Source organism: Dama dama, chromosome 12, assembly GCF_033118175.1.
Source record: "Dama dama isolate Ldn47 chromosome 12, ASM3311817v1, whole genome shotgun sequence".
In the NCBI taxonomy this organism is placed as follows: domain Eukaryota; kingdom Metazoa; phylum Chordata; class Mammalia; order Artiodactyla; family Cervidae; genus Dama; species Dama dama.
The window spans coordinates 19,549,634-19,564,205 of NC_083692.1; the positions used below are offsets into that span (position 1 = coordinate 19,549,634).

Genomic DNA, 14,572 nt, shown 5'->3' on the forward strand with positions numbered 1-14,572 from the left:
TTGCTCTGCCCATTTTACAACTGAGAAAACTGACACTTAGACAAGTAACTTGTCCAAAAACCCATGCTAGCATTTAAAATATGTCCGTCTGACTTTAAAACTGATGCTTTACTCTTTAGTGTGACAAAAGGAAGATTCTTGGAGGAGTGGCATGTTAACAAGGCTAAAGCATGGACCAGATATGGCTGGGCAGAGCAGAGGCTGATCCATGACAGAGATCAATCAAAACAAAGACTTGGATTTAGCATGAGCATGAGGTGATTGTGGTAGAGTTGGTATTAGGATATCATTGGCTAAATCAGTAGGCTTCGGGTGGCCGTGACTGAGTATGTGATTGAATGGATGACCATGGGCTCCTGTCCTCCACTCCTTTTGTCTCATGAGTCTGAGTATCAAGCAGGATGCATTGGGTAGGGCAATGCAGAGGTAGAACCCTAGCTGGTGAGTTCTTTGAGTGGCTCAAGGGTTAATTGATGACCCTGGCTTAAGATATGGAGTAAAAGGGAAATGCAAAGCCTAAGATGTCCTTTGAAGGAAGACACAATACCAGTTGGATACAGAGAATGAAGGAGAAGAACCAAAGACAATTAACTTACTGACTGGCTGGTGGATTGATTCATTTATTCAGCAAATATTTATTAAGTGCTGTTTAGGTGGCTGGCCCTGTGCCAAGTTCCAAATATAATGGTGGCCCAAATAGATGCATTTTCCACCCTTATGTGGGGCAAACAGAAAACCAGCAAGTACACCAACAAATATATAGTATAACATTATGTGTACGTACTTAGTTGCTCAGTCATGTCCGACTCTTTGTGACCCCCTGGACTGTAACCTGCCAGGCTCCTCTGTCCATGGGATTCTCCAGGCAAGAATACCAGTGAAAGGTAAAGTGAAAGTCACCCAGTCGTGTCCGACTCTTTGTGACCCCATGGACTATAGAGTCCATGGAATTCTCCAGGCCAGAATACTGGAGTGGGTAGCTCTTCCCTTCTCCAGGGGATCTTCCCAACCTAGGGAATGAACCCAGGTCTCCCACACTGCAGGTGGATTCATTACCAGCTGAGCCACCAGGGAAGCCCAAGAATACTGAGGTGGGTAGCCTCTCCCTTCTCCAGCAAATTTTCCTGATGCAGGAATCGAACTGGAGTCTCCTGCGTTGCAGGTGGATTCTTTACCAACTGAGCTACTAGGGAAGCCCTTAAGAATACTGGTAGTTACTCCCTTCTCCAGGGGATCTTCCCAACCCAGGGATCAAACCTGGATCTCCTGCAGTGCAGATGGATTCTTTACCATCTGAGCGTCCAGGGAAGCCCAGTATGAAGCAAGATAATGCTAAGTGCTGTGACATGAAGTGGGATGGAAGGCATACATTGGTCAGGAGGGCTTCTCTGAGGAGGTGACATGTGAGCAAGACAAGTAGGATTTCAAGTTTCCAGGCTTGATATGTTGCAGGAGATTGGAAGAGTGCTTCCCTGATAGCTCAGTTGGTAGAGAATCTGCCTGCAATGCAGGAGACCCTGGTTTAATTCCTGGGTTGGGAAGATCTGCTGGAGAAGGGATAGACTACCCAAACCAGTATTCTTGGGCTTCCCTTGTGGCTCAGCTTGTAAAGAATCCGCCTGTAATGTGGGAGAGCTGGGTTTGATCGCTGGGTTGGGAAGATCCCCTGGAGAAGGGAAAGGCTACCCACTCCAGTATTCTGGCCTGGAGAATTCCATGGACTCTATAGTCCATGGGGTGGCAAAGAGTCAGACACAACTGAGCAACTTTCACATACATACATACCAGCCACTGGAGGCATCCCTGGCCTGTGTCCTTGATGCCCTGGAGCCACAATCCCTGTTTGCAGTTGAGGAAACTGAGGTGCAGGGAGAGAGTGGGAGTGTTATCAAGCCCTGGCTCTCGACGGGGCCCCCCTCCCTCTCGGGCTGCTCCCAGTCCCGGCTCTCCTCCTCTCCTCCCTGGCGGGCGGGAAGTATTTTTAGTCTCCCGAGCCCCTCCCTGGGTCTGCCTTTGCCTTGTCATTCTGCTTGACTTGCTTTCACCTGCTCCGAGGCGGCTGTGACAGGGCTGCGGGCTGCGCACGTCAAGCTGTCCCCGGCTTCTCCGAGGGGATGTCGTGGGGAGGGGCGCGTGGGCAGCTTAGGGTGACCACCCTCAACGTAGGCAGGGAGGGAAGCCTGTCAGTGCCTCGGGGTGGAGGGGGTGGCTGCCAGGGCCGCACAGCTCCCTCTTGGGGTCAACTCTGCGTAATGAGGGCGAGGGGAGGGGGCTGCTGGCTCGTGGGGTGGGCAGGGATGGTGGGGGCTCGGGGAGGCCAGGCGGGAAAGCACCCTGGAGTGGAGGAGGGGAGGGAGGATTCTGTAATTTGTTTTGGAGAGAGACAAGCGAGGAGGTGGTGGCTGCCGTAGCTTGGCAGGTGGTTGTTGATTGTGAACTGTGTGTGTTTGGGGGCAGGCTGTACATCATGCGACTGGGGTACAGGCCTTTCCGCTATGATGTCCCCAGGGAAAGTGTGTGTGTGCGTGTGTGTGTGTGTGTGTGAGAGCACCTCAGGCCTTTTGACTCTGAAGCCCCCCCCGACCTCGGGACCACTTTTCCAGGCCAGGTCCCGGTTGCCCTGCATACCAGGTGCTGCTGTGTTTTATTCCTCATCCACTGTACCTTCCTGCCTCTGTCCCCAAAGACCCCAGCGGGCCCTTAACCTGCTTGGGAGTTTAGTGCTACTCATTACCAGAGAATGACCCGGAGGAGGCGAGGGTGCTACCCACGTGGCCGCTGTAGGACTCACAAAGGTCTAAAAATAAACCCTGCCATGTTCTCATAGCCACTGTCCCAGGGCTGCTGAGCTGCCAGCTCCCTCTCTGGCTGCTCTTGTCAATCCTTGGAGGTGGAGCCCACCCCTGCACTCCCTCACCCCAACCCTCCACCCCCCCCCCCCGCCCCGATGATGCTGGCCCTTTCTGGGAGATGCACACACGGCGGGGGGTGTCAAGAGTCCAGCCCCAGGAGACTTTGAGGTGTCAAGGTCTTGGCCACTGGCTGGAGACCAGAGGCAGACCACACAGGGAGGCCTCAGCAGGCGCCCACCCCGTGGAGTAGGCTGAGCAAGTGGGGAGGGGAGCGCCCCACGGGCCTGGGCTCCTGCCCCAATTCTGGACCTAGCTCGCTTTCGAGACACTATAGCTGGAGGGGGATGTGAACACAGGAGTCTGGGGTGATGACTGCATGCTCACGCTACTTGCTATCATTTTCCCACCATCTTGGCTGCTGAGAGGAGCAGGTTTGGCATCCACATGTGGTGTCAGCAAACCTGGGGCTAAGGAGTTGGAGGAAGAGGTCCTGGGGGCAACAGTAGAGGATGGGAATTCTGACTGCCCAAGGCTCTGGAGTCAGTGTCTTGAGTTTACGTCCTGGCTCAGTTCTTAGTGACCACCTGACCTTGGGTGAGCTACTTCACCCCTCTGGTGCCTCAGTCTTCTCATCTGTAAAATGGAGATAATAGCAGCACCTGCTTTTTGGAGTTGTGAGGATTTAATGAGGCGATACAAGTGAGTTGCTGAGTCATCTGGGCAAGTTACTTAGGCTCTCTGGGCCTCAGTTTCCTGATCCGTAAAGTGGGGTTGGTATAGGTATGAGTGAAGTATAAGGTTGAATAAGGAGATCCAGGTGAAGCACTCAGGGTCTTACAGAACACACACTGGGGAACCATAGTGATTGTCAGCATAACAAGCACCCTGATATTCCCATGTCTCCCCAGGCCCGTGGCTCCGCAGGTGGCAGGAGGAGGCACGACGCCGCCTCGCAGGAAGACCATGACAAGCCTTACGTCTGTGACAGTAAGTACAGCAGACGCCACCTTCCTGCCGCGGGCCCCCACCCTTCCCTGAGCTGCTCCAGCCCCAGGCTTGCTGGCTTCTCCTCTCGGGCCCAGACCTCAGTTTGCCTCCTGGCTGCCACCTCACTGCAGTCACACCTGACCTCCTCTGGCAGCTACCCCGGGCCTGGTGTTGCTGCCGGAGGGAGAAGCCAGCCTGGGAGGCCTCCTTGCCCTGTATTCCTTTCCCTGCAGTGGCCTCCTTTATGGCTTTCCTCTGGCTCCCTCTCTTTCACTCTCTCTGTCTCTGTAAGGTTCATCCTCTATTTCTTTTTCTGTTTCAGAGAATTACAAACAAAAACATAACTCAAAATCCTCCAACAGAGGTGCTTGGCTCCGGTGGCTTTTCATTTGTTTCTCTTTAATTTCCTCTCTCTCCTTTCTTTCTCTCTCTCCTGTCCTAGGTAAGGCAGGTTATGAATCTTTCTCTGACGATGACTTAGTTTAATAAATGTCCCACGATCCATCTCCAGCCTTTCTCACTGGCTTCAGGAGCATCTTTGGACAAGTGACTCCCCGGCTCTGGGGTTTAGGGTCTGCAGACAGAGCTGGGGAAGGACTTCGGGGGGCCGAGCTGCGGCAACAGTGGCAGCAGGTGGACCTGGGAGACCTGCAGCTTTCGGAGGGACTGCCGTCAGCCTGAGAGAGCTTTGTCTTTCTCACCCACCAGAGAGCACTGGGCGGTGGGTTTAGATCCTTGCCCTAGTTATCTCCTCACCAGATCGGGCACCATCTCCTCGCTCCATGACAGGGGCGGCCTTTGAAACCGCACTCCCTGACCATCTTCCCTTCCTGCCTTCTCTCTGAGGACGCAGCGCTCTGCCACAGGCTGTGGTGGGACCAGTGAGGCTGGGCTGGGCACGGTGGTCCCTTGGGCGCCCCGCCTGTCCTGCCGGTGTCTGCAGTCACTATGAAAGCAGGACACCCCCAAGGGAGACAGGGCGGGGGCACAGGCAGTACATTGGGCATGCCGCACATTTCCTCCCTCTTTGCTGGCCTCTTTTGATTTCCACAAGGTGTTCTGTGCCTGGTGGGGTGACAGCTGGTTGGAGAACATTTTGCTAGAAGAACTCAAACTCCATGACCCCCATTTGACTGTTTAGTACACCATGCAGATGACAGTCCTGAGATGAGTCCTGCAGGTAACGTCGTCTCCATCCCCAGGTGTGCGTTCAGGATGAGGAGGGAGCAAGGCATGGGGTCTGATGTCTCTTGGCAGTGCCGGGAGGTGCCTGCTTCCTCCTGGGTCTTGCTTCCTGGAAAGCGTTCAGTTTTGTTCTGACGCATAAAAGCCCAAGCATGCTAGCCCCTCGGGAGACGGGTTCAGGGCTGGGAAGGGTGCTTCAGACGCCCCGGCAGCAGGCTTTCCCACTGTGTCTGGCCGGAGCAGCCCAGCTCTCAAGAATGCCAAGAGCTGCTTAGGAACTGGGGCATTGCGGCTCCATTCCTCTTTTAAAAGCCTGCATTTTCTTAGGTGATTTTCTGCCCCCCCTCCCCCCAGACAGTGGGATTACCTTTTGCTCTGTCTCTCTAGCTCTCATCAGGTTCCCAGCCCATGATAATCCCAGACACACCCGTGCACCCCTATCCATCCTCCCCAGGGTTCCTGCCTTCACTGCTTTGTCTCCGAGGTCTGCCTCTTTAGCATTAAATCCAGGACGTGCCCTTTGCGGATGTCCCCACCTGGCCTGGCTCACACCCTCTCCCCCAGCTCCCATGGCTTTGTTTAGGGGCTCTCAGAGCCGTTTGCTGTTTCCTCTTCCCTTCCCCATGGGATCTCTTCCTCCTCCTGTGTTCCCTGTGACGCTTGGGACGCCCGATTCAGGCTTTCTGGAAGTCTCTGCAGTTGGTTCTGCCTACACAGGCCTTCCTTTTCCTCCCTCGTTGGAACAAGGTCCACCGTGGAATGCCCTTCTCCAGTCTGGCTCTCTTAGGAAACTGTGCGGCAGCTCAGTGATTAATAGACTTTATTTTTATCTGGTGCCCTTCAGACATGTGATCCTTTGGGATAGGAATGACCTTTGGAGAGGTCGCAAGGCCCACCTCCCACCCCCGATCTGAGCAGGGAATGCTTTTAATAATCTCTAATGCATCCTAAGTAGAGAGGTGTCTGGTCAACTCCTCGAATGTCCCCAGGGATGGTGTTACCATAAGCTGCCCTTTCTTCCATGATTCCAACTGTGCTTTGAATGATTGTTTTTTTCCCTTAATAGGAGCTGAAATTTTTCTTTCCTACAGGCCCGCTTAGCTTTGTGCATCTTTTCCCAACCAATAGGCACATTCAGCATTTCATCTGTGCTGGAGGCCCTCTTAACATCTCCTGGTATTCTTGGTTTACCTAGGAACACATCACATAATTTCTGTGCTGGCCTGCTCTGAATCCCCTTCCAGGTTTAATTTAAACTCAGCACTCTCATTGAAAGTAGTACCAAGGCCAAGTGGTTCAAAGAGTAACAGACACATTTCCTTGTTTATTTTACACATCGGCTCTTAGCACCACCCGCATCTGTAGAGAGCAGAAGTAATTGGCCACCCTATTGCACTGTGCACCGTCTCAACCACTTCCCACTCGGTGCCTGTCCTGACCCCCAGGCTAGTGCCTCTCCAGGTGTGTGCTCTTTTCTACTTATGCATTTGATTATTCCTTCTTCCATAAATCACTCTGCATTCAGCCCTATTGAGTTTCCATAAAGAGATACAATAATATGTGACTTCAATATACAAGATTCAATAAAGGTAAATTTAAAGACAGTGCCCAGTAGTTAAATTTCATTCTTCACAGATTCGCAATCCCTGCCACTTTTGTATTGTGTGTGGTTTGATTTGCATAATCCCCACTGCATATTTCGAGTTATTTATGAAAATATTAGGCCACCTTGGACCCCACCGCCTCTTCTCAGTTTTCTGTGGAGTAGTTGTAGCTATTTTTTTCAGGTGTGATTGTATTTAACCCTTCCTGGTATCTATTCCTATAGTCGTCCTGCTCTGTTCTTGGTCCAAGTTTCCCTTTAAGATGAGTGGTTGAAATATTATCTTACCTGCTAACTTCAAGTGATGGATAGTTTTCTTGTTACCTTTCACTCAGTCCTTGAATTTATTCCATCTCAGGGAAATATTCAATCATCTAAACATAATTTATTTTTTACCCAATCCTTCATTTTCCAGCAAGTAACCAATCTCTATTAATTATCCTGAAAGTCTACCCAGCTTCAGGATTAAAGCTCTCTTTCTTCCCTTTTAATCTCTTGCTGAAGGGGAGAGAATGTTCAATCCCTTCTGTAAAGTACCTGCACAAGACTTTGTAGGAAAGGCTGTTGGTATTGGTCAGAGTGTGGGCCTGGACGACCTGTGCAGAGATAACTGAGATGTTATTAAACCTGCATCTTTTGAGAGCTTCTCAGGGGATACTTAGGAATACTGGGAATGATTCTTCTACTTCATTCAGATCTGAAGGCTTCTGGCCTGTGACTGATCAGCCCTTTTATTATCCCCTGCTTTTTGCATCTGAACGTTCTGGAGGCTCCAGGAATTCTCCAGGCAGAGTGTCACTGACTTGCATTTCTGTTTTAGTTGTTCTCTTTAGAATCTTTCCTGTTCTTTCAACATTGTTATAAAACTCAGTAGTCTAATATAAAATTCAGCAACCCAGCAGTTGACTTTAATTTACTCGATAACTTTAAATCCCAGTAATATAATTTACTCCCTTTTATAGGTGGGATGATGACAGAGGATAGATCTGTGCGAAAAATCCTTGGGTTTGAGCCACTAGAGTATTTTAAAGATCATTTCAGGCATTTGCCACTTTGCTTTCTAACTGTTCCCAGTCCTGGATTTTCTCTTTGCATCACTATGGCAGACTCCTGCTGAGAGACTCACTTTTCCATTTTCTTGGGGCTTCCCTGATAGCTCAGTTGGTGAAGAATCCGGTTGCAATGCAGGAGACCCTGGTTTGATTCCTGGGTCGGGAAGATCCCCTGGAGAAGTGATAGGCTACCCCCTTCAGTATTCTTGGGCTTCCTTCATGGCTCAGCTGGAAAAGAATCTGCCTGCAATGTGCAAGACTCTGGGTTCGATCCCTGGGTTGGGAAGAGCTCCCGGAGAAGGGAAAGGCTACCCACTCTAGTATCTGGCCTGGAGAATTCCATGGACTGTATAGTCCATGGGGTCACAAAGAGTCGGACACAACTGAGCGACTTTCACTTTCACATGTTCAAGGAGCATCATGGGAAAGAGGATGGTGGTGATGGGATGATTTTTAGGAAGAGGGAGAATATTTGTCTCTAAGTTTCAGTCATTTAGGGAGGAACAATGCACCCATTTGCCCTCCTGCGGGGCACAATAGAAGTGATTTGTGAAGTTATTATTTTCTTTCTCTATTTTTAAAGAAATTTTCTTTAAAAAGTTAATTTAAATTTAATTACATTGTAGGAAAAGCACTTAGACTGAGACCTACCCTCTTAAATTTTTAAGTGAACATTATATGCTGAATATGCTGAATTATATGTTGAATAGGGGCACATCGTTGTATAGCAGGTCTTTAGAGCTTGCTCGTCTTGCTTGATGGAAACTTTATGCTTGTTAATTAGCGATTTCCTATCACCCATTCCCCACCAGCCCCTGGCACTACCATTCCAGTCTTTGATGCTATGGATTTGACTACTTTAGATAACTCATATAGATAGAATCATGCCATAGCTGTCTTTCTGTGCGGTGCTGTGCTTAATCCCTCAGTCATGTCCGACTCTTTGTGACCCAATGGACTGTAGCCTGCCAGGCTCCTCTGTCCATGGGGATTCTCCAAGCAAGAATACTGAAGTGGGTAGCCATGCCCTCCTCCAGGGGATCCTCCCAACCCAGGGATCAAACCCTGGTCTTCCACATTGCGGGCAGATTCTTTACCGTCTGAGCCATCAGGGAAGCCCGTTTGTCTCTCTAGGACTGGCTTATTTTGTTTAGCACAATGTTCTTTAGGTTCATTGATGTTATTGTATACTGAATAATGCGATATTCCTCTTAAGGGATGACTAGTATTCCATTGTGTATGTGTACACATTTCTGTATCCATTCATTCTTGGATGGACATTTAGGTTGTTTCCACATATTGGCTATTGAGAAAATTGCTGCAAACATAGGAGCACTAATATCTCTTTGAATTATTGATTTCAACTCTTTCGGATAAATACCCAGACGTGGGACAGCTGGATCACTTGGTAGTTCTACTTTCAATTTTTAAGGAAACTCTGTACTGTTTTCCACAGCAGCTGCACCATTTGTCATTCCCACCAACAGTGCACAAGGGCTCCGACTTCCCCGCATTCTCACCAACACTGTCTTTTGCTCCCAGCCTTTTCTGATTATGGTGATAGCGTCTGCTAATGGGTACTTATGTGTGCAGAGCATGGTGCTAAGCATTTTATATACATTGCTTCTATAAATCCCAGTGCCAACCTTGAGAGGCAGGGACAATTGAACTCACTTTACTGAAAAGAAATAGGCTCAGAGAGGTGAGAGGACTTGTCCAAGGTCACACAGCCAGTTAATGCTAAACCTGGGGTGTGAATCCTGTTTCTCCAGCTCCAGAATGGACACACCCCAAGACATCTCTGCACAGACTGCTGGCTAATATGCCCTCCTCCACACTGATAGAGAATTTGCTTCTGTGTGGATCATGGCAAACTGTGGAAAATTCTTAAAGAGGTGGGAATACCAGACCACTGCACCTGTCTCCTGAGAAACCTGTATGTAGGACAAGAAGCAACAGTTACAACCAGACATGGAACAATGGACTGGTTCCAAATTGGGAAAGGAGTATGTCAAGGCTGTATATTGTCACCCTGCTTGTTTAACTTATATGCAGAGTACATCATGAGAAATGCTGGGCTGGATGAAGCACAAGCTGGAATCAAGATTGCCGGGAGAAACATCAACAACCTCAGATATGCAGATGACACTGCTCTACAGGCAGACAGCAAAGAGGGACTAAAGAGCTTCTTGATGAGAGTGAAAAAGCTGGCTTGAAATTCAACATTCAAAAAATGAAGAACATGGCATCTGGTCCCAGCACTTCATGGCAAATAGATGGGGAAAAAAATGGAAACAGTGACAGACTTTATTTTCCTAGGCTCCAAAATCACTGCAGACTGCTACTGCAGTTTTGAAATTAAAAGGCGCTTGCTCCTGGGAAGGAGAGCTACGACACAGCTAGACAGTGTATTAAGAAGCAGAAACATCACTTTGCCGACTAAAGTTTGTGTAGTCAAAGCTATGATTTTTCCAGTAGTCAGGTATGGATGTGAGAGTTGAACCATAAAGAAGGCCGAACGCTGAAGAATTGATGCTTTCAAATTGTGGTGCTGGAGAAGATTCTTAAGAGTTGCTTGAAGTGCAAGAGATCAAACCAGTCAATCCTAAAAGAAACCATCCCTGAATATTCATAGGAAGAACTGATGCTGAAGCTTCAATACTTTGGCTACCTGATGTGAAGAGCCGACTCATTGGAAAAGACCCTGAAGCTGGGGAAGATTGAAGGCGTGCTGTGGTCCATGGGGTGGCAAAGATTTGGACACGACTTAATGACTACAGAATAGCAATAACAAATACGTCCTGCTCCACACTGAAAGAGACTTTGGTTCTCCTGAAAGCTGAGGAAACAACATGCTTTAACAATAAATGAATGAGCAAGCACGCTTTATTTATGAGGTGAGGCCCTGTCCACTGTTGACAGACGGCTTCCTGGTGTCAGGTTGGCAAGCTGGAATCAGGTAGTAATTATAGCTGAAGTGGAATGGAATAGTTTACATAATTTTGAGCCTTTTCAATTTAAATCTATTAAAATCATTCTACCTCCCATCCCTAACTGGGTTATTAGGATAGATTAGAGACAGAAGGCTCACAGATGTGATGGAAGCCCTCCTGGGAACTTGACTCACCTCTGAGTCTTGTCAGTCTCAACTTGGTCTCCATATGAGCAAGAACTTTGTCCCCTACCACCCTCACCCCACTGATGCGTAGTTTTGATTGTGTGGCCCATGACTTCACTGTGTTGCCTCCCTTCTAGAAACCTGGTGGGCTTGTAACTCTGTCCAGTTGGGCCAGTATCAGAATAGGGCTTGGGTCTTCTGGGTGGTAGACCCCAGGGAGAATGTTTGGGACAAAAAGCAGGATCTGGGGGTAGACCTTGATCTACCTTGATTCCATCCCTCAAGTGGGCTATGACACCACTTTTCTCATTTGTCAATGATGGGAAGAGCTCCTTTCTTTTTTTTTTCCTTTTGAAAATATTATTTATTTACTTTTGCTGTACTGGGTCTTCATTACTGTGCATGGGCTTTCTCTAGTTGCAGCGAGCAGGGTCTGCTCTCCAGTTATGGTGCCCAGGCTTCTCATTGCAGTGGCCTCTCTTGTTGTGGAGCATGGCTTCACATGTTGTGGTGCTCAGGCTTCATTAGTTGTGGCTCCCGGGCTCCAGAGCACAGACTTAACAGTTGTGGCGTACAGGTTTCATTGTTCCGTGGCATGTGGGATCTCCCTGGATCAGGGATTGAACCTGTATCTCCTGAGTTGGCAGGATGATTCTTTACTACAGAGCCACCAGGGAAGCCCTGGGAGCTCCTTTTTTAAAAAAAAAATTTAAAAAATAAAAGTCTGTGCTGGATCTTAGTTGTGGCATGCGTGATCTAGTTCCCTGACCAGGATTCAAACCTGGGCCCCCTGCATTGCAAGTGCGGAGTCTTAGCCACTGAACCACCACAGAAGTCCCAGCTCCTTTCTTGAGTCTCTAGACCTCCTTAGTCAGTCGCCTTCCCCCCATCACGGGCTCCTTTCTTCCCAGGCTTATCAGTGAGGCTCTTTCCCTGAGACATAGCCTGTTGGGGTATAGGACATTAGGAGACCGCCGTGCGGGGCCTAGAGCAGCCCCAGCTGCTTCCACAGTGTTTCAGAAACTCTGCTTGACTTTGTGCATGTGTGTGTGCATGCTCAGTCGCTTCAGTTGTGTCTGACTCTTTGTGACCCTGTGGACCATAGCCAGCCAGGCTCCTCTGTCCATGGGTTCTTTAGGCAAGAATACTGGAGTGGATTGCTGTGTGCTCCTCCAGGGCTGCTTGACCTCAGCCTCCTTAAAAATCACTGCCGTTTCCCCTCGTACCTGAGTGCACAGGAAGAATCAGATGACCACTGCAGTCTTATTAAAAATTTTCTGAGGGCATTAAGGCCCCACATTCTCTAAGGCTCACATGCTTCTAGCTTCGAGCTGCAGCAGAAAAGCCAATAATGTGGGCTTCAGGCTGGCTGCCCTTGTCACTGGAGGGAAGCCGGGCTCATCACTCAGTTGTTGAGGATATTATCTTGCAGGTCCTTGCGTGGGGTGCAGTGGGGGAGGGGTGGGACAGCCTCTATGCCCCAGAAACTTGATTTGTGGAGCAGGGCCTGTGGCATGGGATTGATCCCTAGAGACCCAGTGCATTTGTTCCTGCAAAGCTGGGACTGTTTAAATATTTAAGTGTCCTCGCATCGTGGACGCAGGTTGCAGGTTGTCACAGCAGAGCTGGTCAGAGAGAGGGCTGGGGAGCGGTCAAAGTTTCTCATTCATGCCCTCAGACCTTCTCGCTTGCTCAAGAACTGTGTCCTTGACCACCAAACCTATGGTTGCCTTGCCTATAACCCACACCCTCTTTTATTTATTTTATTGAAGTATAGTTGATTTACAGTATTGTGTTAGTTTCAAATGTACAGCAAAGTGACTTGATTATATATACATATATTTTATATATTTATATATTATATATATTCTCTTTTCATTTGTTTTCATTATAGGTTATTACAAGATATTGAATATAGTTCCCTGTGCATGCATGCTAAGTTGCTTCAGCTGTGTCCTACTCTTTGGGACCCTATGGGCTGTATCCTGCCAGGCTCCTCTGTCCATGGGACTCTCCAGGCACGAATACTGGAGTGGGTTGCTATGCCCTCCTCTAGGGGATCTTCTTGACTCAGGGATTGAACTCCAGTCTCCTACATCTTCTACATTGGCAAGTGGGTTCTTTACCACTAGCGCCCCCTGGGAAGCCCAATAGTCCCCTGTGCTAAATAGTGAATCCTGCTGCTTATCTATTTTGTATATGGTACTTACATCTGTTAATCCTGCTCCTAATTTATCCCTCCCTTCTTCCCCTTGGATAACCTTAAGTTTGCTTTATACCTATATGCAAACCCTCTTGAATTACTTTGTCATCCAGTTAGAAATAGTATACATTCATTGTGGAAAAATCAGAAGTTACAGATAAGCATAAAGGGAAAACTAAAAATCACCCATAATCTTACTCTTCAGAGATAGCTTGAATTTTATTTCATTGTATCCTGTTTTAGGGTTCCCTTTATGATCTTCATCTGCTATACCCTCTCTCCCCCCAATAAGTAATACGTACCACGTTAACCCACCCCCTACTCAACAACACACAAGGACCATTCTTCCATGTCAATAGGGACACCTTTATGACAGCATTTCAGGGTTATACGGTGTTCCATGATATGGCCATGTCCCAGTTTGCCCAATCATTGTTTCACTTGTTGGATGTTTGGACCAAAACTTGTCTGAGATTAAAAACAGTCTTGCAGCTCTATCTTTGCATAACACTTTTATTATTTTCCCAGAAGCAGAACTGTGGGGTCAAAGGGCCTGGTGCACAGCCTTTTGATTTCTCTTATTTTAAGTCCTGGTTGGGGCTCAGGGAAGTGGGTTAGCAAGAGCTGCACGAAGAAGGAGGTGTGCTGACTTTGGTGTGAGAAGCCCGAGGTCAGACTGTGGCCCTGCCGCTTGTTAGCTTGTTATTCAGAATTTTTCGAGAAAATCATCTTGCTGCTGGGAGTGTCCATTGTCCCGAGGTGTGAACCGGGGATGGATGCGGTTGAGAAAGCTGCCTGTGATAATGTCTATAAAAATGCTTGCACATGCATGGTATGTGCTTAATGACTGTTTCTTCCACCTTTGCCTTTTCCTCATTTCCTCTGTCTCCAGTGTTGTTGGCAAGAGAAGGCTGCTGTCACAGGAGGAGAGAACACAGGCAGTTTTCTTTGAGTAGATAGTGAGTGCCATAGGAATCCAGGGGAGGGCATGGCCAGGGCCAGGGACTGAGGTGGCAGAGGGTGCTTCCCTAGGATGCCACACAGGTCCTCAGTGAGGGTGTGCTGAATTGACTGAGGTCTCCAGGGATGGAGGGGTATGTGGGAGTCAGCAGGGAGGTAGTAATAGTAATGGCAAAAGTCTGCTGATTTATATTATGGGCCTGGAATGTTCTATTGGTTTAGTCTGTACTAATTCTTTTTTTTCATATTTAAATAAAATATTAAAAAATAGTTCTTTACTTTTTGTTGCTCTGCGAGAGCTTTCTCTAATTGCAGCAAGCTGGGGCTATTTGTTGTGGTGCACAGGCTTCTCATCGCAGTAACGTCTCGTTGTGGAGCACAGGTTCTAGATGGCACAGCTTCAGTAGTTTCAGCTCACAGGTTCTAGAGGGTGGGTTCAGTAGTTGTGATGCATGGGCTTAGCTGCTCTGCAGCATGTGAAGATCTTAGTTCCTGAATCAGGAATCGAACCTACGTCACCTGCATTGGCAGGTGGATTCTTAACCACTGGACCCCCAGGGAAGTCCCAACTATGTGAATTCTTTAATCCTTGAGAAAGTACTAGGAGATAGC

The 14,572-nt window shown here is 48.4% G+C and overlaps 1 protein-coding gene across 5 annotated transcripts in view; it reads left to right on the forward strand.

Moving 5' to 3' along the window:
* The window catches only part of DPF3 (double PHD fingers 3), a 285,832-nt gene that overhangs the window by 171,903 nt on the left and 99,357 nt on the right, over nt 1-14,572 (forward strand). For all 5 annotated transcript variants that reach the window (XR_009695069.1, XR_009695068.1, XR_009695067.1 and 2 more), the window contains one exon: nt 3,761-3,839. Coding sequence is in view for 2 of the 5 variants with exons in the window: in XM_061156751.1 (XP_061012734.1) it covers nt 3,761-3,839 (79 nt within the window). In the remaining 3 variants the exon portion in view is untranslated. The remainder of the gene's footprint in view (nt 1-3,760; nt 3,840-14,572) is intronic.